The 27788-nt window shown below is 35.3% G+C and overlaps 1 protein-coding gene across 9 annotated transcripts in view; it reads right to left on the minus strand.

Moving 5' to 3' along the window:
- BTBD9 (BTB domain containing 9) overlaps positions 1-25065 on the minus strand; it is a 128369-nt gene extending 103304 nt beyond the window's left edge. For 3 of the 9 annotated variants that reach the window (XR_015731481.1, XM_034428030.2, XM_087883094.1), the window contains exons 1-6: positions 24855-24976; positions 18161-18372; positions 16716-17079; positions 15610-15874; positions 13971-14190; positions 12359-12478 (exon numbers count right to left, since the gene is read on the minus strand). Coding sequence is in view for 8 of the 9 variants with exons in the window: in XM_034428030.2 (XP_034283921.1) it covers positions 12359-12478; positions 13971-14190; positions 15610-15874; positions 16716-17079; positions 18161-18345 (1154 nt within the window). In the remaining variant the exon portion in view is untranslated. The other 6 variants (XM_034428027.3, XM_087883096.1, XM_034428028.3 and 3 more) reach the window with 5 other exon arrangements.
- Between the last annotated feature and the right edge of the window lie 2723 nt (positions 25066-27788).

Genomic DNA, 27788 nt, shown 5'->3' on the forward strand with positions numbered 1-27788 from the left:
TTATTTAATTTCCTTGTGGGAACTGGCAGAAAGTGTTGAAAATGATCACATGACTGAAGCTGATTGAAGCAGTCACAACTTTGCCAAATTTCAATTCCATGGGAATAATGGGTCTCATCTTTTGGACACATTCTTTAAGTTAGCCCATTTGAGATAGATTGATTTAAAAATTGTTGCCTTGTGGTACACTATTTTGCCCAATTGAACATTAGACAAACAGGAGAATTTTATTAATATATAAATGATGAATTAACCATCTAAAATTTGTGTAATATTTAATAAAGAAAACTTTTTTCCCAAAACATGGGGGGCGGGGGGAAACAGTTTTTAAAAAGTATGTTCATAGAATTACAGAATTGAATAAGGATATTGAGGCCAATTTCTTGCTTAACACAGGAAACCAAATGAAAGCATTCATGACAGATTACAGGTAGTTCTTGAGAAATGACAGGACATTTAACAATGATTCAAAGTTATGATTGATATCCAAAATCTATATACAGCCCTGTGTCAAAATTACAAAAGCTATACAGCCACTGTCATTTGCTCTTATGATTGACCATGGGGATGCTGCAGCGCCCACCCACCCCCACCCCCGCCTCTCTTCTGCCCCCATCCTTTCTCAATGGGTTAGGGTTCTCCTGCTCCCCATGCCTCCTAGAAACAGCCACATTTTTCAGGGTTCCAACAATTTCTTGTGAAAATGGCAGCTGCTTTCAGAGCTTTCTGTGCCTATCAGCTGGCTGCTAATCAGCTGGCCACTGGGAGGTTGCAAAGCTTCCTGCTCTTGCCTGGCTTTGGGAAGTTGGCCTCTGCATAAAAGGCAGCTTCAGGACAGGCTTCCTAAAACCTTCCCCTTTCTTAACCTCCTGCCTCCCTCCCCCAGAAAGCCACATTTCTTTAAAAAAAGAAAAAAAGCTGGGAGACTTGTTGATCTCCTGCCCCCCCATCCAATTAGGTGCTAAAGCTAAACTCTCCCTCTGCTCACCAATCTCTCTCTCCTTTTAAAAAAACTTATCTTGACTCCATGCTGAAGAGAAGAAGAAGAAAGCAACAAGGAAATATTAATCTTTCTGCAGTGTTTTGCCTTGAACTAAAAGAAAAAAAAGTCATCTTCAAAAGTTGCACAACAAAATAGAGGATGCTTGGTCTTTGCAAGCTTTAAATGTTCATCCCACTACAGTACCATAGCTAACTAACTTTTATAGATGAAGGGATTTTTTTTGCCTTAACAAAAAATCTTTACACCTCCTTAGTAACCTATATTGTATAATGCACATTCCAAAACATGACATTTTTGTTTTACTTATGGTGACTGTTTCTACTGTATATTATTTTTGACAGAAGTCAAAATTATTCAGAAGTATAAATATAAATGTTATGCCAATCTAGGAACAAAGTAATATGTGTATAGTTCATAATAATTTCCATACTGACACTAAATTAATATTAATTAATTTAAATATTTATACAATTTAGGATACTCTTTATTTGGTAAGCTATTGTAGTAGTTAAGATTGGACAGAGTCTGTGGACTGTCCCACCTCACACATTCACTAGATCTATGGAAGTCCAGTCACCATCCGTAGTCAAACCTACACTGCAGTTGTTGAGGGGATAAAATAAAAGGTCCTCATATATGCCACTTTGAATTCCATAAGAAAAGGTAAAAAATATAGGTAATAAAGAAGCATTTGTAATATGTCTGTAAAATTTCTCCTGTTGCATGCCAGATTTATTTCCCTAAAGAAATACAATGTTTAGTGTATGTATCACAAACTATTTGGAATGTATAGTTTAAAAAAATATGTTTACAGGAATCTGCATTGAAATACACGAGAATCAAGCTGAAACATAAAAAGCCAGATTTATTCCTGGCAATATACAATTAATAGCTATTCAATCATGCCAACAATTAAAGCAAACATAATACTAGCTGACAGCTGGCTTGAAAAAATTTGGCTTCTGAAAGTAACAAATATGCATCAATTTTCCTTTTATTCTATCATAAAGGTATGAATATGCATGATCACCAAGAAATTGTATCATTATCTATATTGCACTTCAAGTGTGAATTTAAGCAGAATACAGTTTGTTTCAAAAATCTATCAACAAACTATAGTCATCTGTTTAGAAATATGGGCATACATGGATTTCTTTTTGTAAAGACTAATTCAACAGATGGCATTCACTGATAAACATACCAAAATAAACTCAAAAGTTATGGACAAATCCAAAACGAAACTAGACCATTAAAAATTTAGACAGATTAGTATAGCTAACTGGCAGCAAACATAACGTTGGGGCTTTGAAAATGGGAAAAAAACCTCTCTCAACACCCAGCAATCAGTTCTATAACCTTGTGTAATGCATAACAAATCTGCAAACTTGTGACATACTGCAGAATTATTAATATTTGCAATGTGTGAATTAATTCTTCAAGCAGCTTTATAATTAGACTTCAAATGTTACACTGAACAGTTGATTCAAAACTTATTTTTCCTTGTCAGAAAACATTGTTACAAATCAGCTGGAGGACTTTATAACACAAGGCAACATCGGTATGAGTTAACATGCTGATGAAACACTATTGTTGTTTTAACTTCAGATCCCAATTTTTCACAATATAAGAATTCCTCAACTAAATTCCTTATTTAGTGACCATTTGAAGTTAGACTTTTTTTGCACTCCTTTGTGGTCGTGTGATCACATTTTGTGATCGCATGGTAACCAGCCCACATTTAACAACTGTTTGCAACATCCCATGATCTATGATCACAATTTACTTTTTTTTTTTTTTTTGCTGGAAACCAGCTTCTGGCAAAAAAACCCGCCCATTGTAGAGAATGGGTTCGCTTAACGACTGTGATGTTTGCTTAATGACCATGGTGATTCATTTAATGACTGCTGTTAAAAAAAGTCATAAAATCAGATTGATTGTGTAATAATCGGCTTAATAACTTACAATTCAATAACAGGTTCAATTATACTTGTAAATCGAGCACTATCAGGAAAAATTAATCTATACCATTAGATTATACCTGGGTGGTTTCTGCAGTCTCCATGGCAGGTTTATTGGACATATTTTTCTCATTCAGTAAATTTTTGCTTTGTACTTTAAAGTCATTTTAATTACCTTATAGATCTCAAGATGCTTTTTCAAACAATTGAATCTCAGGAGACAGAACTGTATACTCTTTATGTATTTTCCTGGCGGCGGGGGGAAGAGAGATAGCAAAGAGAAACAGCTTCAGATATCTTATTGATTTCGGGACTTCCGGTTGACGTTGCAACAAGATTGAACACGAGGAGCAGGTCCCCGTGCTCCTGTGCCGAGTTCTCACCGTTGGTGGACTCCAAAAGGAGCCAAAGAAGCCCTGTAGGGGCGGCAAAGCAAAGGGGTGCCCTGTGAGTCCGCAGAGAGTTGCAACTCTCCTGCTGGACCCCAGGGTTTTTTTCCCTTCTCAGCCACGACGAGAAGAGGCAGCCTAAAGATGGCTGCCACAAAGCTGGGGTAGCCAAGGAACACCTAAGACTGGTGCTGGAGTGGAGTTAGTGAACATTGTCTGGAACTGGGTGAAAGGATTCTTTCTTATAAAACCTAACCCCAAAGGAAATAATCTAGGAAAAGAAAGGCTCACAACTGTTTGCTAAAGCAGCAACTAAGCATTTTGAGAAAAACTTCAGAATTGAAAGAAAAGAATTAAAGGGAAAAAGCAAATAAAAAAAAATAAAAAACTGTTAAAAATACAGAAAATTGGACTTTTAAACTGAGCAGGTGTTATTCTGGAAAGGCATTTTAAAAATACTGGAACTATTTACTTTTTAGGTAAATACTTTGTTACTTTGTTTCTATATTTTGATTTATTAAACTGGTTAACATTGAAATCTAAACTGGGAGTGCCATCTGCTGACGAAAGGAAAGTATAACATATTCTTAAATCCTGGAAAATTCTGACAAAGATATGTTTTATGCACCTACAATGTGACTACTGGAGATTTAAATATGAATATAAGGAAGATTTTTTCATTAAAGAAACCCCTGAATGCTATGATACAAGATTGAATGCATAAAGGGGATTTAAGGAAGTTCTGGAAAGCTTTTGGGATTATCTAAAGGAACAGATTGATTAACTATGGAATATAAAAATTGTGAACACTGAATTCTTTTGGAGGAGTGACTTTAGGCTAGAAATGATTTTTTCTTAAATATAATGGTGGCATGATTAAAAGTTAGAATAGGGATAGAAGTAAGAGAGAGGGGGAATATTAGTATACACATTTTTATACAATAAGATAAAAGTAATAATAAGAGGGAAGATTAGAAACTGAATGATGGTATTATGCATGTTTAAACAATATTGTGATTGGCATTGGAATAACGTATTGAAACATTGAATAATTAAATAATGAAAGTCTATAATTTAATACAAATAGGTATATTAACACTAGAACTACATAAGCTTGAGGAATGTAACAAATATGATTAATAGCACTATTTTTATTTGTACCAAAATGTATGATACCCAGATGCCACTCTGCTCACACATTGATATGGATATATTGTAAAATAAAATAAGAAACTTGGGGGAGGAGGGAAGGTATCTTATTGATTTCCCAGTCCTCTCAAAAATCAGATTTCATTGGCTCAAATCCTAAACATTAACACACACACACACACACACACACACACACACACACACACACACACACGTGCTATTCTGCATTAGAGCACTTGGAAATAGTGCTTTTGTCTCTTTTGGCATTGCTCCTCTTTCTCCTTGAAACTTATAGCAGGTTTGGACTTTCAGAAATATGAAAGGTACAAAGCTGTGAAATCTTAGTGTTAGCAACTATAGCTTTGGCAGAAGAGCTGTTACATGATACCATAAGCACAAGTACAAAAACCTACAGCTTGTGAACTCTCTGCATTCCACCAGGGTATTGTAATCACTGTAATGGTAAAGAGTAACAAATTTTTTACTCCATTTCCTCTACACACACAATATGGTTTTCCTTCTAAACTCTTACACATAATGTACCTTGGCAGGGGCTTAGATTTTTAAAACCAAGAATCTGAGCTCCCCTTTCTTTTCCTTCCCAGCTGGTCTTCTTAACTAGCTGTTTTCTCCTGATACAATCTATCAGAGTGTGACTGCTTCCTTTCAGAAGCGTTCTGCAAGCTCCATGGTCAGCAACCTGTAGCAGAGAGATTTTGATGTATGATAGGAAGCTGTTAATGTGGAACCAATCACTATTGAGTAGTGTCAAATGTGGGTCCTGTCAGAAAAGTGAAATCAAAGAAAACAACAGCAAAAAATAAACGTTGATGGCTGCAGAACAAAAAAAATGTAAATGCCAAATGGAAAAAATATTAGGAAAAAAATTAATCTGTTCAAATGAATGTGAAAGTGACCAATGGAAAAAGGATATGGAAACTGTTTGTTAAAGAGTAAACTTTAACAAACAAAACTTTCCTTTTGTGAGTTGCCAAGTATGTGAAGTATTTTAAATGGGTGATTCCAAAAGGATGCCAATAAAAGGAAGTATTTGTAGCTCTCCAAAACCACTAAGAACCCCTCTAAAAAGATGTTTAGTAGTATGATGAAGCAAGACAGACTGTTGGTGAGATGAAAATACATTAAAAAGAATGACTGCTGGAAAAATGGGAATGAAACATATTGTAGAGTGAAAAAGGACAATTGGCAAGAATGTGATCAAAAAGAACAATAATGGTTAAGATTAAGCAAAGAAAATGTAGAAAAATGTTAATGGAAATAAAAAAATACTTGGGAAGTGACTAAAGGGAAGAATGGAATTCAAAATAAAACTAAGGAAATATAGAAAGAAAATAGACGAAGGGAATGCTGGAAATAATATTTGAGTGTCTATAAAGGAATGATGCATGAAAAAATGGAATAGAAACTAATGGATTTCTCTAAGAATGCTAAAAAAATGATGGTGACAAATGATGATGATGAAGAGGAGGAGAAGTAATCACTGAGGAATGTTTGAATTATGAAATGTTTGCACAAATATGGAGTTAAAGTTTTGTCACTGAATGTCATACCAGCAGTATATGGTAGAAATAAAGCATAAGTGAGATATAAATTGAATGCTTAGCAAGTAGTTTAATAAGGAGCAGGAAGAAGACAAAGATATCTGATTTCCCCATGGTTCTTTAATGCATTTATGAATAAATGTATAAGGAATGCTTCTGATGATTGACGGGAAAGTGAATGTGTACTATTTGGCCATGTTGTTAACCAAAAGTTTGAGTGATCTGTAGTCAATAGATGTAATGAAATCTGTGGATGACCTTGGAGGACAAAGAGAAGAGATGCTGTCTAGGAAAAAATCAAGCAAAAAAGGGAGGAGCCCACCAATGGATTAACAATCAGAGGAAGAGATTTAGGAAGGATCTGCCATAATTAATTAGGAAATTAAAAGTGGCAGCAGGAAATTTCTACTTTCAAACTTTCAAGATTCTGTTACTGTAGCCTTACAGTAAAGGATACCACCAACATCATTTGTTTAAAATGGTATAGGATTTCCTGTCTAAATAGGAGGCTGGACTAGAAGACCTCCAATGCCCTTCCAACTCTGTTATTCTGATAATTAGTTCATATAGCCGAGTTTCCTGTCTGGTTCCTCTGGGAGGGCTGATACAGCCCAAACCATCTAATAGGGCTGTTATTGTGGTGAAATGGGAAGGACTATTAGATTTATTTATTGTTTGTTTGTTTATTTATTTTGTTGAGTACGTATTAGATAATATATATAAGTATAAGCATGAATTGAATACATAAAATGAGTACAATTAAAGGGAACATTAGGAGAGGGACGGTAGGCACGCTGGTGCTCTTATGCATGCCCCTTACAGACCTCTTAGGTAAGAGGTGAGGTCAACAGTAGCCAATCTAAGGTTAAAATTTGGGGGGTTTGGGGGATGAAACCACAGAGTCAGGTAGTGCATTCCAGGAGTTGCTGAAGTCATATTTTCTGCAATCAAGTTTGGAGCGGTTCACTTTAAATTTGTATCTATTGTGTGCTCGTGTATTGTTGTGGTTGAAGCTGTAATAGTCATTGACAGGTAGGACATTGTAGCAGATGATTTTATGAGCTATGCTTAGGTCATACCGAAGGTGGCGTAGTCCTAAATTTTCTAAGCCCAACATTTCAAGTCTAGTGGCATAGGGTATTTTGTTGTGAATGGAGGAGTGAAGGACTCTTCTTGTGAAATATTTCTGGACACGTTCAATTGTATTAATGTCCAATATGCAGTGCGGGTTCCAGACAGATGAGCTGTATTCAAGAATTGGTCTAGCAAATGTTTTGTATGCTCTGGTTAGTAGTGTGATATTAGTGGAGAAGAAGTTACACAAGATTAGGTTTACAAACCTTAATGTCTTTTTGGCTATGTTGTTACAGTGGGCTTTGGCATTTGATACGAGTACTCCAAGGTCTTTGACAGAGTGAGGGTCATCTACAAGGTCGGGTCCACTCAGCTTGTATTTTGTGTTCTGATTCTTTTTGCCAATGTGTAAGACAGAGAATTTTGAGTTGCCAATTTTTTGACCATTCTGACACAAAGTCAAGGTCTTTTTGAAAGGTAGCAGCATTGGTGGTGCTAAATAGTTTTACATCATTTAAAGGGGCGGGGAGAGAAAGAAAGAGAGAGAGAGAGAGAGAAAGAGAGAGAGAGAGAGAGAAAAGTGGGATAAAAATAAAACAACAACAACAATAATAATAAAGAGTCTCGTAAATTTATTAGGCATATCCCCCAAAATAGCAAAGAAAACATTAGATGATTGAATTATATTTTAGTGACACCATGTGGCTACATGCCAATTTGCTATCTGCTGAATTGAATTTCTTGTCATTGTGTAGGACAGATGAAACTCCATAAAAAGACATAATTCAGAAAGAAAAGAGACCTCACTGATTTACAATTTAAGAAGCACAACTAATAAATTGATAATCAAACCTAATAAAGTGGATTAGAGAGTGAAGTTTGTCCAAATTTGCTTATTTTCCTGTATTGTCACATTGAATGTGGATATTGATCACTAATTTAGCACTTATTCTCTAAACCTAACAACTAATTTTAAAAGCTTATCCAGGAGGATATAAATCAGGGGTGCCAAACTGGCGGCCAGCAGGCTGGATGTGTCACACACAGGCCACGCCCACCCCAGCTCCAAAAATTGGAAAAATGTTGTGAAACATCACATGACTGCAATGTGACGTGGTAAGTTTGACACCCGTGATATAAATAATTAACACCAGAATTTTAGCACACTGAGATCTGTCTAGCATCTATATTAACTTGCTTTTCTATGCCAGCAATTTATCTCATTTTACACAGAGAAAAAAATAGTATTATCATTGATACTATTATTACAGCTACTTTACATTTAGATTTGCAACAGTTTTTCTCTCCCTCCCAATTCTGACAAGAAAATTATTGTTCTATTTGACTATGAGATTGATTTACTGTTTTATGAATGACAGGTAAAATTCTGCTGGTTTTTTTTTTTTCTGCTATAAGATAAACAGAAAATACAAGAGTGTTTTTAAAAAGACTATAGCATTTAATCATAATAATATTTAGAAGGAAGTACATGAAGCCAAAATTATGACAGGGTTCATACATCACATTAAGCTATAAACCACTGTTTATCAACTACACTGCTGACTTCATGCATCTCAATTTAAGAAACAATCTTAAGGTCCCAAGCATTTTGAATTGTGAATACAACCATCAGAGTCATCCTGTAAAATGGAGAATTTTTTTTAGAAAAATAGAACCTTGCTATTTTAAATACAAAAATGGTCCAACTAATTATCTAATTCTAACATTCCATTTAAAACACCACCAATGAGAATGTTTTAGTGAATCCTTAAGAATGCTATACTTGCCCACAGTTTCTTCTGCATAAGTAATTTCTATAAACCAAACAGTTGCCCATAATAGACTCTTATGATTCATGCTGAAAGAAATCCATAAACTAAAAACCCAAGAAAAATAGTTCCTGCTGTTGCTCCACAAATGTTTGCTAAGTGCTATGTAAGAAAATTTTTCCTCCAATAAATTAGCTTTAAAACTGCACAGATTTACTGGAACTATTATAATAGTTTGAATTATTGTTTCTGTCTAATCTCCCTTTTATATACATGTAGAAGGGAGAGTAAGGTTAAATTCAATCTTAAATTCTGGTTCTTCCATATAAGTAAGATATCATTTATTAAATATCATATTTGCATTTGCACAAGAAGAATATCTGGAGATTGAATTTCATTTTTATCAAAGAATACTAGAGCACAGTATAGTAGTCCCTTCTATAAGTTTGTCCTGTGCATTGGCACTTGGAGAAAAGAAACCCAATACAATAACTATTAGCAAATGACAAACACATATAACACATGTATAAGCAAACAGCTTGGTCTATTGCAAGCCTCTGCTAAAATAAATTCCACACAGAGTATAACAACAGAATTAATAACTTAGAAAACTAATTTGGATTTCTCAAAATGCTATTAAAAATCAATTTTGCACTGTTAAAATATATTGCAAAATAATGCAGCAAATGATTTATTGAGCAGATTAAATCAGTTTGTGTTTATCGTAAATATTCTAGAGTTCATTTAAAAACTAATAAATTATCGATTTGGTTACTATGTGAAACAATATCTTGTAGAATTTCTTTAGCATCACAATGATATTTTATTATTGGAAACTCAGTGAAGAAGTTAGGAAAAGAAAAAAGTACTAAGAACACAAAGCAAATGCCTAAAGCAAAGAAACTTCAAGGAAATCAAGGAAAAGCAATAGTTTTTTGTTGTTTCCAAGACACTATGAAATTGAACTAATTACGATACCCTCAGGAATACTGTACTGAGATTACTTTGATTAAGTGTCTCTTAGTACATATGACTCATATTTACATAAAAATTAAGATGTCATATGTAGTGAGAATTTAATGCAACCTTGCATTAACTTCTCACCTAGCATCATGAACTCCAGGCAAACAAGTGCATTCCATCCAGCAGAATGAGCAGACTGAGATGCAACAAATAAATCTATTTTTATCTGTTTCAATGAATATTTTTACTGACCTACATCATTAGCCTCTTAATAGTGTTATAAATAATTTTCTAGCTAAGTAATATGTATGAGTTTATAGTCCATTTGATTACAAATAGTTCTTTAATGTTGTTTAACAATCAGTATTTCCAATGCTACAAAAATAATACCTTCCCAATATCAAATATAGTTTTGACGTATTTAAAAGAGAAAACAGATATAAATGAACATAAATATCTTACAAATTCTTTTCTATTCTATCTGTCCATTCTCCTTTATTCCTTCTAAACTATCCTAACATCCTTTTGCATAGCTTCTATCACAGATATTTATTTAATTTATTTATTATAATTTGTCAAACAAAAACAAAAACAGGAATAATATAAAAATACAATGACAGGGACGAGAGGCACATTAGTGCACTTATGCACGACCCCCCAACGGACCTCTTAAGTATGAAGTGAGGTCCACAGAAGTCAATTTATGAACTAAAACTGTGAAAATTTGTAGCTGAGACAACTGAATCAGATAGAGCATTCCAGACTTCAACAACTCTTTTACAAAAATCGTATTTTTTTATAGTCAAGTTTAGAACGATTTACATTGAGTTTAAGACAGTTGTTCGTATGCTTATTATTGCGATTAAAACAGAAAAAACTATTTACAGGTAAAACATTACTACGTACAATTTTGTATGCAATACCTAAGTCTGACTGCAAGCGACATAGTTCCTAGTTATCCAAACCAAGAATTATGAGCCTAGTAGCATAGGGAATTCTATTATGTACAGAAGAGTGCAAAACTTTTCTCGTAAAATACTTCTGAACCCACTCAATTGTACTGTCAGATATACGGTAGGGATTCCAAACAGTTGAACAGTACTCTGATTGGTCTAGCATAAATTTTATAAGCTCTAGTTAGCAATACAATGTTTCCAGAAAAGAAGCTTCGCAGAATTAAGTTTACAACTCTTAGTGCTTTTTTAGCAACCCTGTTACAGTGAACTTTGGAGCATAGATCATCAGAGATAAGTACACCTAACCCTAACCCTTAACAAAGTGAGGGTCATCTGCAAGATCAATACCACCTAGTTTATACTTGATATTCTGATTACATTTACCAATATGTAAGATAGAGCATTTATTAATCAAAATTTGAAGTTGCCAAATGGATGATCATTCAGACACATAGTCAAGATCCTTCCAAGGTCGGTAAAATGAGGACCCAGATTGTTGGGGGCAATATGCTGATTCTGTAAACCGCTTAGAGAGGGCTGAAAAAACACTATGAAGCAGTATATAAATCTACGTTCAGTTAGACTCATTTATTGCTTCCTATCCTTTCCCCATATTTTAAATATCAAATGCCACAAGAAATATGAACAATCATATTCCAAGTTTAGATCAAGAAATAGATTTCAACTCCCTTTTTCCCACCAGAGGTCCCACATTTATATCTGACACATAAATCAACTTCATGTCGTTGAGAATTCATTAACCCCATTCATAACATCTCAGGATTTTTCTCCATTACTTTCTCCTTCCTTTCCCTAAGTAGCAAAATGTAAACCAATATGAAGTGAAACAGCATTTTAATGGACTAACTGGAATGTGTTTAAAAAGGGTAGATGTGTATATTATTATTTAATCACAGAATGTTATTACCTGTAGTGGTATATTATCTACAGTGACTGTACATCAGTACACAATTGGTGGTATTTTCATAATGATGTCATTACACAATCTTGTTAACCAATATGGAAGACTGTTCTGTTCCATATAACTGAGGTTTCACTGTAACTAATTTTGACTGGATTGTAACACTGAAGAAAAGAGACTGTGCAATGAAACCTCTCTATCTATCTATCTATCTATCTATCTATCTATCTATCTATCTATCTACTATCTATCTCTTCAAAGACTGAAAATTAAGGAGACAATTAAAGAGAAAAATTTCTGCTTTTAAACTACTGTACTAGATAATGGTGATTTTTTATTTTTTTATAATATTTAATTTATAAGATACCAAATGCAACAATTAGTTACCTTATTTTATAAGATGTTTCTAAAAGCTACTTTTATTAACATTTCAGGATATCAGCAGCTTGAACCACTTACTTAAAGTTATTTCAATATATCTACTCAAATGTTAGTTTGGTTTGTTCTAATATGTACTGAACTAACCATTGTATCTAATTCTAATCAATTAAAGTAAAACAATTTATTTCAATATTAAAATACTATGGAATCAAAACAGTAGGATCACACTAACCTGCAGACACGGGCAGGAAAATACAGTTTCTGCCAAGATCGACATAGATATTTTGAGTGATCAATTACACGAATCCAGTCTAGTTCATCCATGGATACCTCAATATAATACGAATATGACCTTTAAAGATCAAATAAATTAAAAATATTGCCGTTATCTATCTAAAAATTTCACACAATATTTTATACACTCTGGGGATCACTATGTTACATTCAATGTTAGACGGGGGGGAAATCTATATTTAGGCCAAATGAGCTAATCTTGCTTCCTTCTGTCTGTGTAATCTCTTACAAAGATCCAAAATATATTCAACAGTTCTGAGAATGCAGGGATGAACAATTTGATTAACCCATCAATTTTATGAGGCAAGATAGTTAAGCATACAACAAATCCACCTCACTTTCAGGTAAATGCAAATATTTAATACACTTAAGATATAAAAGAAAGTATTCTCTGTGTTTTTAGTTTTTAAAATTTAAACTTAACCAGAGAAGTTGTACATTAAAAAAAATCAATAGGAACCTGAAAATATTTAGTAGCTCATAGACATCATTAAACAGCTTGATCATGTGGATGTGTTTTAAGCCCTTTTTCCATAATTTTTATTTGATGTTTATCTTCTACTACAGTAATGTTTACTCTTACTCACATTATCAAATACATTACTATATTTTATCAATATCCTTATCTTCTTAAAACATTTATTTACTATTTGTCTTCTATAAACAGTTCAGAAGACACACAAAACTACAAGTATAAAACCTTTCCCCCTCTTTGGTACCCTTTTAAGGCAGTATTAACTTGTGGCGACTATCCTGACTGGTTCCTGCAAGTTTTTTCACAGTATTTTTCAGAAGTGGTTTACACTGCCTCTTCCTAGGGCTGAGAGAGAAAAGCTCATCCAGCTGGCTTTGTGCCTAAAACGGAACTAGAACTCCAGTGGTGGGTTGCTCCCGGTTTGGGCGAACCAATAGTGGCGGCGGCAGGAGGCTCTGCCCAGACATCATCAAAAATGATCTGCGCATGCACAGAAGCACCGCGCATGCCCACGCACTACTGATAGCGAACTGCTAGCAATGGGTTTTGAAACCCACTAAGGTAGAACTCACAGTCTCCCTGTTTTTAATGTGGTACCTTAACTACTACACCAAACTGGTGTTCATAAAACGAAATAGGGAATTATTAAAGTAGTAATAAAAATATTTAAAACAATATTTTTATAAAAGTAGCAGTGAAATTAGGCATTTAAAGAACTCTCAAATCCAATCTTTATTATGGTCAAAGACCAACATAATTAAAGCACTCTTAAAAGTAGAAACTTTCAATCAACTACTAGAACCTGTGTAACAAAATATTAATATCATTTTTTAAAATAACTGAATATTCCCACTTATTTTTACCATGTCTTTATATTTCATTATTCTACAATGTTATTTCATTTTAATGATTTTATGTACTTGAGATCACTCCCATTCAGATAAATTTTCTTCAATTGAATTTCTTAGTGCCAGCTGAATTTCTCAGAGTCTGAAGACAATAAAATGGTCATGTTCTCAAGCTCAAATCATTTTTTTATGGCCGAGAATGAAAAACAAAAAGACTTAGAACCTACCTGCTATCTCGATCCCATAATAGTATTCGTATGTGATTGATTATTGATGGCTGACCCAATTTAATTTCAATACCAGAACGGCAGTCATCATCGATAGGATGTCGGGAAAATCCATGGTCTAGATCATAGTTCTGTGTGTCTCCATCTAATAAGGCAGATTTCAATTCCCCTTTAACCACTTGGGCTCCATATTTCATAGTAGCAATGTTCTCACCTGGTACTGGAAAGAACAGCAATGAAAAGTAATTTATTTTTTTCTTTCTAGCACATTTCCAATTGATTGGTAAGATACACTACCTCTACCCTGTGACTTTTGTCAGAACAGTGAAAGAAGTTCCATAATCTAATCAAGAAAGCAATAAGATAGTCACGACAACAAAGCCCCACTGATTAAGACTTGGCTCTGCAAGTTGGTTTGGGGGACCCAGTGGGAGAATTCGATTGTGGAGGTGGCTGCTAGATTGACCGCAGACACCACCTTCTCTCCCTTGCTGTGGCACAGTGGTTAGAATGCAGTATTGCAGGCTAACTCACTGCTCACTCCAGGAGTTCAATTCTGAGCAGTTCAAAGTTGACTCATCCTTCCATCCTTCCAAGGTCGGTAAAATGAGGACTGAGACTGTTGGGGGGAATATGCTGACTCTGTAAATTGCTTAGAGAGGGCTGTAAAGCATTGTGATACAGTGTATAAGTCAAAGTGCTCTTGCTTGCCCTCTGCTTCTCACTTGCTCATCTTTTTTACTAGTCATACTGATATATTATCTTTTACTTTTTCATTGTTTATTTTATTGTTCTATTATTTTATTTTCACTTTGTTTAAATTTCCTTTTTATTTCCTTGTTTTTTATTGTTGTAGAGTAGCTCCATTATAAGATAGGTGCAAATACATTTGATAATAATTTTTGATCATGTTAAAAACCTCTAATATTTTGAATAATTATAAAATGCGTAAAATGCAAATTCCTGAGAAATCAATCAAATTTGATCAATAATTAGAAATTACTTTTTGAATAAAAACAGCCTCTTTATAAAAACACTATTCTAGTAAAGGAACATGGAATATGGAACAGAAAAAAAAACAAACATAAAAATTTACAGTTATTTAATTTAATGAAATTTAGAATTAAGAAATATTGAACATGAATTCACTGTTTGAATTTTTGGAAAAAAATGATGGCTATATCTCAAAATTCCATAAATAGAAAATCAGTCAAAGAATTAATATTTCCCTTGCCACCCATTTCCTTGTAACCTTAAGACAACTTCCTCAAGTTATACCATAAAAAGAAAACAAAACATTCCCCTAATTCCAGTGACACATACGCCATGCAGTAGCACTCCCAACCCACTTAAGAATAGCATTAATTACAAGAATAGTTTTTCATTGACTCAACCTTTAAATACCAAAATACAACGAAAAAGCTTTTGCTATTTCACTGAGGATTAGATGAATTAGGATCAGGCAATATAATTAGGATTTACAATCAGTTATCAGAGGCTACATATTTCTGCTGGTTAACGGTTGTTTAGCAGCAATAATAACAACATTTTTAATTAAAATATTTTAATTAAAAAGAAATTAAATTAAAAGTAATAAAAAATGTATAAAATCTTCCTTTGCAAGTATCAAAATGCTTACTTAACATGCCCCTATAGTTGAGGTCCATGTCCCGACTTTCAGATCGAACTTTGATGGCATCCAAAATAGCATCAGGAGATAACAATCCCGAAGGTCTTACGACATTTAAAAGTTCTGTCAAGCTCATCAACGGCAAGCGCACTGCCTTCATGATTTCAGCATGACTTTCCTTAGGATTGTGCTTGCACCAGTTCATCAATGCTTGAAAAATGTCCTTCTCAGGAGCTGCAAATGAATCCCTCAGTACAATACTGAGAAGTGCTGGCTAAAAAGTAAAAAGAAATGGCAGTAATATAACACTGCTCAGTCAGCTCCAAGTAAAACTATACTATTTGAATTCTACAGTACAAGCTCTTCATTGTGAGCTAATAAATTCTGTTGGCAATAAACTTTTGCTTATAATACCAACATCCCATATATCCACATAAAAACATTACCCTTCCTACATAAAAGCAATATTAGCAGCAGTTCCTTACTAACCATTCAGGTATCTGAAGCTAGATGAGATTATTCATTTCTATTATATAATCATATAGTTCAATACAATCCTATTAATAAAATTAATAAATAAAATTAACTTGCAGCAAAACTGTTCCCCTGGTCCATTAATGAAACTTATTTTGGTTTTGTGAAGATGCTTTGTATTAGAATGTGGATTCTTTTTGGTTTTGTTTCTATTATTGTTTTTGCTTTACTCTATCCAGAATCCTTCTGGATTGGGGCAGACTCTAATTACATATTGATACTTTTAATCAACTATTACAGAATTGCATGCAAGCGCAGAAACATTAACCTTCTGAACACAGAGCCTTTTCAAGAAGCATCTTCCTAGTTTCAACACATTTCAGAGAAGATTAAGAATTGAGGAATAATTGTGATTGAAAAATGGAACAATGATTATTCAGGTAGAACACATTCCAGGAATGACTGATTATTGAAAGGGCTTATGCAGGAAAAGGAAAGCAAAATCATTGTTGAATACCATCTGGTCCACTGAAAAATAAACATCTGGATAATAGTTTTAAATTCTATTTCAACCATTTCAACAATATTTCCAAATATATTAAAAAAAGTAACTTTAAAAAAACCCTAAATAGTTGACATACCTTAGAAAGAGACAGAAAGCCTTCACTGGAGAGTACCTCTTGAGCATTTCTGTCCATAAATATGAAGCACATACATGTCAATTTAGGTAGTGAGTAGAGATTAGCAACATCATAGGTCATGCAAACATTTTGAATGTTAAGAATGGTGCAAAGGTATTCAGAGGTGGAATCCTCCAGTTCTGGAAACCCATATTTATGTGCTAAACTCAAAAAATCTAACAGGACTTCTTCTTTCTCATCTCTTAATGTGGCACGACCTGTATAAATATATTTCAATAACATTGTAAAGGCTTCTGCGGTGGTATCATGGAGAGGGATTTCTGCTTCAGGCTGAGATTCACGCATTCCACCATATAATAACGCTCTGTTCAAACACAGAGAAAGAAGAAAAGTGAGGAAAATTTGCATTTGATAAAATCATGCAAACTCTAAAACAAAAAGAGTGATATTTTTATCACTGTAAAATCATCACACTTAGTTCTTAAGACAAGTGTTTGGATTTGAAGCTATTGAAGCTTGTATCAAGCAGTTAAAAATTACTTGCAATTGATTCCTGGGCACAGCTATATGTTGCTTTAACATACAGAGACTATATGCAGCAGGTTTTGCATTAAAAACAAGAGACAAGGCTGAACACTATGCTAGTGAAAGGAACTTCTCAGTATTTGTCCTCTATGTTCCCTCCTTCCCCTGAAGGTGTGTGGCCTTTGAGGAATAGTTATTCAAAGGTTTGAAGGAGTTTCCCAAATAAAAATGGAGTAGTCTGGGAGGTTGAGGAAAAAATTAAATTCCTTGGAAATGAGTAAAATTACCCATCACAGACAATCAAATGGATTGCTCTAGATTTGGGGATTAATTTGGGGAGTCATTTTTACAAATTCTGAAATCTATTGTATTTTCTTCAAAAATGTTACACACTAGACAACATAATAGATATTATAGAAAGTTATATATGCTGCAAGAAAAAATAAATTGATCCATAAAAAACTATATACTTAAAAAGAAAAAAAAAATACTCTAAATAAGAAGAAAAAATAACAGAATTAGGAAAGGAAACATTAATACCAAACTGCCTTCCTTTTCAGTTTTTAATACCAGATCTCAACCAGAAACGAATTTTATAGGATTCTTGCATTTCAAAGAGTTGGGGACAAATAGGTAACATGGGAAATTTCATAATCTGCTTCACAGCATTAACTCCTGTTTTGTTAAAGCCATTTCTGCTGGAAAGAATTCTGAATTTCAATCCTCATTAAATGTAGCCTATTAGTTTGAGATACTGATGTAATGAAAGTCAAGTATAACAGAGCAATGTACTTTTATTTTTTTACATTAAAAAAAAGGCATTGTTGGACAGATAGTATCAGGTTATTTCTTAATGGCTTTTTATTTCATCTTGCTTACCCAGAAATTCAAAGTATATCTGATAGAACACTATACTTCACCTGAAATACTGACACCTCGCAGCCAAAATCACTCGGTGTGCAGGAAAACGTTTCTTTTCCACTATAAAGGTAACATCACTGTATTCCTCCCCATTCATCAGAACACCAACATGATCGGATAGAATGTGAACGTGGTCTATTTCACCTACTGCTGTGTAAGGTCGGAGTGGATGACTGTTGCTCATGTTGCACAAGAAATGTTTATGTTACACCTAAAAAATACAGCATAAGAATATTGAAGAAAACCATTATAAATGTTAAATTGAGTGTAACATAAATGTAAAGGTACTGGATTAGGCCCCAGAATTAAGTTCACGGACTTGCCAAGGAAGCTAACTGGGTGACCTTAGACCACTCATTTTCTTACAACTCAACCTATTTCACAATGTTCTTATGGGAAAAGAAATCGAGAAAATATATGCATGTAGAAAGTACCACTAGAAAAAAAGCAGAGTATTATTTAATTAATTTAATTTAATTTTGAGGCTGCCCTATTTCTTAGCAACTCAGAGAGACTTACAATTAAGAAAGAAGCAACCTGTATAGAAAAAGCCAAAACTCATTAACTTAGTAGCAGTAAAAAAACTAAACTTAATTGCCCTATCCTAAGGCCTGGGAAAACAAATATTTCAATCATTTTTTCAATGTAATTTCATACATAACAGATATAAACAAAATGCAGCAATATTTTCATCAAATCATTACTACAACTGTTATGTTGATATATAAAGAGGCCCTTCTAAAAATTAAAATAAACCAAATAATTATGTTATAGTGCTTGCTTAATTGTATACTCTCTACAAGTTAAAACTGATTCTGTAACCACAGCAGATCAGTTAGGCCCTATGTAGGAGTGCTCAAATCAAATAGTGAAAGCTGTAACATAACCTTTCATGCATAATTAGCTAGAATATGAATATTTATGAACTCTTCTCCCCAGAGTCTAATTAATTATCTGAAACGGAGATAAGAGTGATTTTTAATTATTAATATTAGAAGATTTTCCTAAGAAATAAGTTTAATCAAGGCAAAATTAACTATTCACTTCCTGTAAAGCTCTAGTTGAATCCAATCTCAGAGGATAGAGCATTCACAGAAAGTGAAATCTCAACTATTTATATTCTAACAAACCTTTGAAAAGAATGTAGGTAGCCCTTGATTTACTATAACAATTGGGATAGGAATTCTGGTCATTAAGCAATGTGATCTTAAGTGATTCATCAAGTAATCAAACGCAATTTTACAAGCATTTTTACACTAGTCATCAAAAGCATGGCCATTAAATAAATCTGTCTTTCTCTACTGATTTTGCTTGTCGGAAGCCAGCTGGGAAAGCAGCAAATCATGTTCATGTGTCTGCAGGATATTGCAACTGCTGTAAATGTAAGCCAGCTGCCAAGTGTCTAAATCCCAATCACATGACCATGGTCTGGTATGATGGTCATAACTTCTAGGACAGATCGTAAGTCACTTTTTTCAGCACTGTCATAACCTTGATCTGTTGTTAATGAATATCATAACTCAAGGACTATGTCCATTACAGGACATTTGCAAAACATACACTTTTGCCCTTTTTTTCCATTCATGTTATCATACAGTATGTAGCTTGAAGTTACTTCCCCCCCACAAACTCCTATTTTGGGGAAAAAATAAGGCTTTGTGCGCATTTATAAACAATTTGTATTTTCAATAAGTGTTTCTTATCTACACAAGGATAAAACTATAGAATATCCATTCTATTATTTTAGGCATGCACAATTATATTGATATCTTATGGTTACATAATCAAATCATATTTTGTTGTACAAAGAGCAAATATTTATGCAACTCTTAAATCTTTACTTATATTTAATATAAGATCTTAACTTGATATAAGACCTTAACTTACATTACTTCAAACTAAAATACAAATGATAGATAATAAAGCTAAGAGTTTTAGCCACTTAAAAATAGCTCGTTCTTTAATCTTTGTCCACATTTATACAGAACAATATGTTCATAAGAAACATGAAGGTTGGTTAAGCCAAAGTAGAGTGAAATGTTGTTTTCTGAAAAGTAGTTCATTCTGTGTGACACAAAATGCAAAACAAACAAAAAGCCAGCAACAAAAAAGGTATTCGATCAAAACATGGTTTTTAAAATCCTTTCGATCTTCAAAAAAACATTGATAACTTTTATAGCTGTTTCACAACTTTTTTATGAAGCTGTAATGCAGGTCATAGACAAATTCTGCCTATTTTCTATGGACAAGGAAGAGAGAGCCAAGTGTTAAATAGGGGGTTATATAGGGAGTCAAGCTATTCTCCAAAGCACCTGAAGGCAGAAGCAGCAGCAATGGATGGAAACTAATCAAGGAGAAACCAACCTAGAAATAGGAAGAAATTTCTTCAGTTAGATCAGTGGAATGGCTTGCTGTCAGAAGTTGTGGGTGCTCCATGACTGGAGGTTTTTAAGAAGACAATGGACAACCACTTATCTCAAATGGTAAAATATAGGTTTTCTCCTGCTTGAGCAGAGGGTTGGACTAGAAGACCTCTAAGGTCCCTTCCAACTCTGCTATTGTGTATTTTGTTAAATATATGAAACAACATTAAATGACTCAGACAGCAGAGCAGTCAACTAGATTACCAATTTTTCCTTCTGCAGCCCCTTCAATGTCCTCAAAACCTGCTCTGGATGTTGGACTACTCTTTGGAGCAGAAGGGAGAACAGAAGCTGCAAAGGGAAAGGAATGAGTAAAATAATTCTATTCTATTAATATATTTTCATGCCATCCATGGCAATTCAATTTATTGTATTATGCTCCTTTTAAGAATTTTCAGAAACTAGATTAGAATAAATTATAAAATATTGAGATATGGGATTCCAATAGTAAATTGGTTCTATTTGTCTCTAGATGGCTTCTAGATTGAATTTAAAGTAGAGTATTTGATATTATGGATTTAAGATACAATGTCCTATTTATTAAACTATCTATATCTTAAATAAAAGTACTTCTAAATTTCAGCATAATCTACAGCGTGATTGAGTTTTCAAACAACTTACTCTACACATTAATTCTATCCTTCCTTTGGTTAAATCTATGTAGTTGCAGAAGACTTCCTTAAGAGCAGATCCCTGGTACTTCAGCTGGTTTCTATTTTGCTGGTTTTTAAAAAATTAATCTGAGTAATTTCGGTTTTCGCCTTTAGATCTGTATACTACTGAATCCATTCAGACTCATAGTAAATCAAATAATAAATAAATAAAAGCAAACTGCTTTTATTAATATCTATGTGAATCACTCTACTCCAAGACGAAGGCTTCTTCAATGAAAGTCATGGGCTGCCATTTTCGTACAATGGAGATGGAAAATATTTTTTTTGTTTTCCTAAAATCAACAATTAACTTTTCTCTATCTGAGCCAGTCAGAGATTTCCCAAGAAAATGGCCTGTCAACAGTGGACCACAACCTTTTTTTTTTTAGGAGCTGAAACTCTGTGTAAAACCTGAAAAGCTACAAAGTGTTCAGTGCAAGCCAACAAGGATTTCCTGTGATGCCATTACCTCATATGCAAGAGTCATAGCCATAGGAGATGTAGCAAAGGAAACCAGGTAGTCTGTTCTCCCAGATGGTTGATGAATCTGACTTAGGTGCTGCTATTAAATGCCTGGTCTGTCTAATGTAAGAACATATAAATTCATGGTTTGTTGGTATGTGAACAGACAGGCCTGATGTTATTATTGAGATTTGGCTGAGTGAAAGTGAGAATGAAGTCTGCTCAGCTGGGTCTAAGTTCCTGCATCAAGCCTTGAGGCCAGTGACATCGGAGGGGGTAATGGCACTGATTTATTGGGACACTTATCAGTCAGTGCAGGGCTGCTCTTTCAGTGGGCAGGCTGTGAGTTCTTGGGCCATATGGAAAGCTAGATAGCCTATTGCTGTACTGATTGCCAAGCTGTCCTGGAAGATCCTTTCCTGGGTTCTACTAAAAAAGCAGATAAAAGCCACTGCCAAGAGGGCACTTTCCAACTTTGGCTGGTACACCATTGTGGACCTACCTGGGCAGGAGGACTTTGCTACAGTGATTTCCCTTAGATTACTGCAATGTGGTGTACATGGAGCTGACTTTGAAGATCTCACAGAGTCTGCAGTTAATTCAAATTTAGGCAATTGGCTGTAAATTTGATAAATAATAACTTATTAAAACCATAATTTTACAAATATTCATCTACCCAGTTCTCAAGGCATCCTTCTTAAATAAGGCAAACAATTTTTAAGCAAACCAAAAACCACATAACACAGTAGTTCTGAACTGAAAGAGTGAACCATATGATTAATTCTAGATCAGAGCCTTGAATTCAAAATCTTCCTCAATCATGAAACTGAAACCAACTGTTTCTCTGAAATTTGCACATAGAGATCTGCTTTAAGGTAAAATAGGATGGCTTCAGGAAAGCTGCCTTCTAGTTTAAGCTCTCCAGAAGGAAGATACAGAGATAATAAATACATAGAGAAAATAAAATTATAAAAATATTTGCTTCATCTTGTAGTTAGTGCAAAACACATTTTACATTTGGGCCATAGGTTTAGCAAACAAATTTTCACAAACATACACAGATATCTGTCTATATATAATAATCAATTCTTGAAAGAGATGTAAAGAGGCCACTCATTGTCTCAAGCATATTGTGAGGGGGGAAAAACAGATATACAGACAGAAAGGGCTGATCCAAGACATTTTTGCTACCTCAGATGGGTCAGCAAATCCAAGTTCTCCATCTCTTATTGGATTGCCATATCCTAATAATAATTTTCAGCCTAATCAATCATACAGGATTACGATGAGAATAAAAATAACTTTAATCCCAACCTTTATTTCTTACAAAAATGATATCTGCAAATGTCATATAGACATTTAATATAGAATATAATGTTTTAGGGTGGGGGAAGTGAGATCCAAAGGGGAAAAGATGCTCTGGATCATGTGAGACCATTACACAGTACCTGTTGGCAACTGTCTTAAACAGTGTTTTTCAACCAGTAACCTTAAGATATGTTGATGTGAACTCCAGAATTCCCTAGGTAACATGTCTTCTTTATTTTTATTTTACTTATTTCATGTATGTTGTCTTTTACTACCTATAGCAGGGAACCACAAGAATTATTCTGAAAAGAGCACAAATTGATAAGCACAGCATGGTCTTAAAAAAAGAAAATGTAATTTGTATGGTCTATATCTCCATGCCTTATTGAGTGTAACAGTAAACAGCAATGTATTTACATTTACATTTACATTCCAAAGCCAGAATCTCTGACCACAGACAATAGATGATAATTTGTATGGGGAAAAAACTGCTTTAGTAAATTTCCTACTCTCATGTGGGAAGTCAAAATACTACATGCGGCTCCCCTGTAATCTTTTCTCATAACGCTATGAGATAGATTAAGCTGACTGAAAAGCAAAAAGTAGAGGAATCTATTCAAAAGGTTCTATCAAAAGAGCTTCCCTTTTAAATACCTCATACTTTTGACTTTTTGGTTGATTATGAGTTATCCTCATTTACCGAGAGCAAAGGACTGAAACATGTTTTGTAATGTCACAACGCAAATCCAGTGTCATCAAACATTGAGTAACAAATTTGAAAGACCTGAGTTTGCATTATGACAGTGTGAGGTACCTGTTGTCACTTTTTCATCACTGCATTTTGTACCACATGCTTATGCCAGGGAGCATCATAGTTGGGTGAGTATTTAAAGGCGGATCTGAATTCAATCATTACATCAATCTGCTATGGGTACAATTGGAGCAAACTTTAGCATATATTTTTTTAAAAAAGAAAACAAGAGACAAAGATTAGAGTTTATATATACCATGTACAATACAAACAGCATTAAGAGTGGATTTCTATAGTGTATGTACTCATTTAGAAACCCAACTGAATTAAATGAGATGGATGAGAGTTGCAGTCTAAGAATCTAAGACTGACCAGAAATTTTGGGGACAAGAGCAATGCAATTTCAACATCACTAACTACTTGATTTAGAATAGTTTTCCTAAGGTTGTTTTGGGGCGGGAATTGTAATTATGTGCTGGTAAATTTAATTAAACATACGGCCCTGGCACACGAACGGCCTTATGTTGCAGCTTAGCTTTTATTTTATTTTTACCAAGAGTTGCACGCAAACCCAATAAGTAATAACTAAAAAACCGGGAGTTTACATTCCAAAAGCATAAAAGGCTTAAAAGGCCCAGGTACGTAAAGGGCGTCAATTGCACACAACGCCCACCCACCCACCCCTTTTCTACCAAGACCTCAATTTCCAGACGTTCGCTTTCATTATGGGATGAGCCAAGCCCCATCGCCACTTTGCAACCCCCAGGAAAAAACGGACGCGAAACCTGCTGCACATCTCGAGGCGGAGCCCTCGAGGGGAGGGAAAAAAAAAAAGAAAAAAGAAAAAAAGCTCGCGACGACTCCTTGGCGATACCCATCGGATGCCCTTTTGCCTGCCATGAAATAACCTCGCCGAGTGGCTAAGAAATGCTCAGGGCCGCGGGGGTTGCCCGGCAGGGAACGGCGAACCGATGTTAACGGCCATGGCTGCTTGCCGCCTGCGCGCCGGCCTTACGCGCGAGCGCGTGTGTGGGGGGGAAACACCGAGGAAACTCCCCCCCTCCCCCCCCCCAAGTCCTTTCGCCGCCAGACTTACCGGCTGGAGCGCTGGAGCAGGACACCCCCCCTCCCCTTCCTCCTCCGCCGGCCGTGGCGTTCAGGCGTCGCCGCGAGCACTGACGTCACCCTGGCAACGCCGGCGCTCGGCGCGCCGACGTCATCGCGACGGTAACGAAAGCGAGAGTCTTTGCCATTACAAGATGCACATTTTGTAGAGGTGGGGATTGTTCCTTTTTTGGCGCCGGTCCTGTAATCTCCAGAGAAAGAAATGAGGAGGGAGGGGGGGGGAGGAGAAAGCCACACCGTGTTTAACCTCTCTCCTCATGGAAATATTTCCTCTTTAAAATCAATGGAGAAATAATTGCAAAGCTGAAATTCAAGCCAGGCGGACGGGCGCCTGCGTGGGCGGTCAAAACCTAAATCTTCCTGTTTCAACTGCCACGAAAATTAAGAAAAAGAAACAGAGATTCATTTCAATATTTCATTTAAAAAAAAAAAAAAACTTAAGCTGTAGCTTATGCTACCGATAGTTTATGCTATCCGTTTTCGGAACTAGCTCATTGCTGCTAACAAAGATCAGTTGCGCTTTCTTTTTCTTTCTTTTTTGAGACAACCCTCAAAGGAGTTTCTTTCACAACATATAGAGTAGTGAGGGTCACACTGGCCTTAAAATACATAGGTACGGTCTTAAAGGTCCAGATTAGTACGGAGTTAAGAGAAAAAATATTTTTCTGATCATCAGCCTTCTAGATCCTTAATTCCATCTATAGTTTGCAATTTCCCTGCCCAGGAAAAGGTAAGACTGGATAAACCAAAATTAAACTTTCCTCCTTGTAATATCCTATGCAGTAAGCAAATTGGAATAATCCTTGAAAATGAATGTTAGGCAGTACAATCATGTTGCCCTTTTTATGCCCTTTTGTTGTTAGTTGCGAAGTTGTGTCCGACCCATTGCGACCCTATAGACAACATTCCTCCAGGAATTCTTTTCTCATTCTTTCGTCCCCTTCTTTTGCCCTCAATCTTTCCCAGCATTAAGTTCTTTTCCAGTGAGTCCTTCCTTCTCATTAGGTTGCCAAAGTATTTGAGTTTCATCTTCAGGATCTGGCCTTCTAAAGAGCAGTCAAGGTTGATCTCCTCTAGGACTGACTGGTTTGATCGCCTTGCAGTCCAAAGGACTCGCAGGAGTCTTCTCCAGCAACATAGTTCAAAGGCCTCAATTTTTTGGCGCTTGGCCTTTCTTATGGTCCAACTTTTATGCCATGATGCAGTGAAAACGGACCTTTCATTCCTTCATTGATGTAGGGTTCAGAATTCAGCAACCAGTTTATAGGATGAAAATCGCACTTGCATGTACAAGAAATACTCCTATTACTATCCTTTTCTTCTGTAGTCTCCAATTATGGTCGCAGTCTGCCAGATTTAGTCAGATTAGATTGGATTTGGCATTTTTACTTACCTATCAAGCCCTTCACAAGGATCTGAGATAGGCAGATGTTTGATGGTATTAAAGCTACTGTTGCAGGATACAAGATATTCCGTGTAAAGGTGCTTTTTGCAAATGACTGATGATGATTTTGTCAATGCCAATAGAGTTCAATGTGGGTTTTTTTGGGGATTGCAACCAAGGCACCTATCGCTATTGGTACTATCTTTGCTTTTTTTGCCAGTCGTTCTATTTCTATTTGCAAATCTTTGTAATTTGTGATTATTGAAGAAATACAAAGATCAGTGCTGATCCCCTAACTGCCTGGGGAAAAACCCTGTTTTCTTGGCAGGCTTTCAGAAGTGAAAGTTTATCATTGCCTGCTTCTGCTTCCTATGACCAGAGAAAGTGACTGGCCCAGGATAATTGAGCAGGCTTCTAGAACTCACACTCCCAGTTTGTAGCCTGATACCTTATCATTATATATTTATTTCGTAGTGTTTTAGTTGTTTTTATATTTTATGATATATGCTGCCCAAAGTCACTTATTGAGATGGGCAACTATAGAAATCAAATAAATAACGGTAAAACCACTACAAGTAGTCTTTCCTAACTGGAATCAGCAACTCCACTGCTGAGCAAAGCAGATGATAAATGGGAAACCATGTAATCACAACTGTGCTTTCCAGCTACAAAGACTAGCAAATTTCATACCTTCTGTTTTCTGTCTACCTCCTAATCATTCTCACCTTTTGAAAGGCTTGTATAGATAAAAAGTAATATCATTGTGCTGACAGCTCACAGCTGGGAACTGCTGATATGCTAGGCAAACATCTTACAATACTCTCTTGAAATCTCTTCCTTTCCAATCGCTCCACTTGTGAGAAGGCAGACCAAGTTATTTCTGTAGGCCAACTCTCCTTTTCCTGACTCCACATTCACAACAGAGTTATGAGGAAAAGATTTCAATAGAGTGCTATGTACTTCTGCGCATCAAAAGCAATGTGTTTGTGCATCGGCAACGGGAAAGAATCAGACAAAGGAGGATTGCCTATAGAAGTTGTTTTCCCTGTCCTCGTAGAGCAGAAAGATTGGAGGAAAAAATTTCACAAGAGTACTGTAAGCTATCTGTAATGTGCCGGCAGCTTTCAGACCCAACCTGCTTGTATGATTGCACTAGTTTCAATGTGTAGAAGAGTAAACAGCTTACTCTCTTGCAATCCCTTCCTCTCCTCTCTCTCTGCTCGCAGTGGGGGGAGGGAGAAAAAAACAGGGCAGGCACACATGTCCTGAAGGAATGATAATCACTTGACTAAGGAATGCTGTGAAGATATTAAATGGTAGTAACTTGGCTGTAAAATTATTTTTTAAGCACCTGTGTAACTTCAAACACTTGCTGAACAAGTGTTTGGTAAGAGAGGAATATCTATGCACTAAACTGGCTCTCAATTTAGTCTCTAAAACCAATACTGTTTTACTATGGTATCTTCCTAGTTTTCATTTTGCAAACAACCAACTGAAATTATTTTTTCCTAGTGCCAAATA

Source organism: Pantherophis guttatus, chromosome 1, assembly GCF_059756535.1.
Source record: "Pantherophis guttatus breed Tessera chromosome 1, ASM5975653v1, whole genome shotgun sequence".
In the NCBI taxonomy this organism is placed as follows: domain Eukaryota; kingdom Metazoa; phylum Chordata; class Lepidosauria; order Squamata; family Colubridae; genus Pantherophis; species Pantherophis guttatus.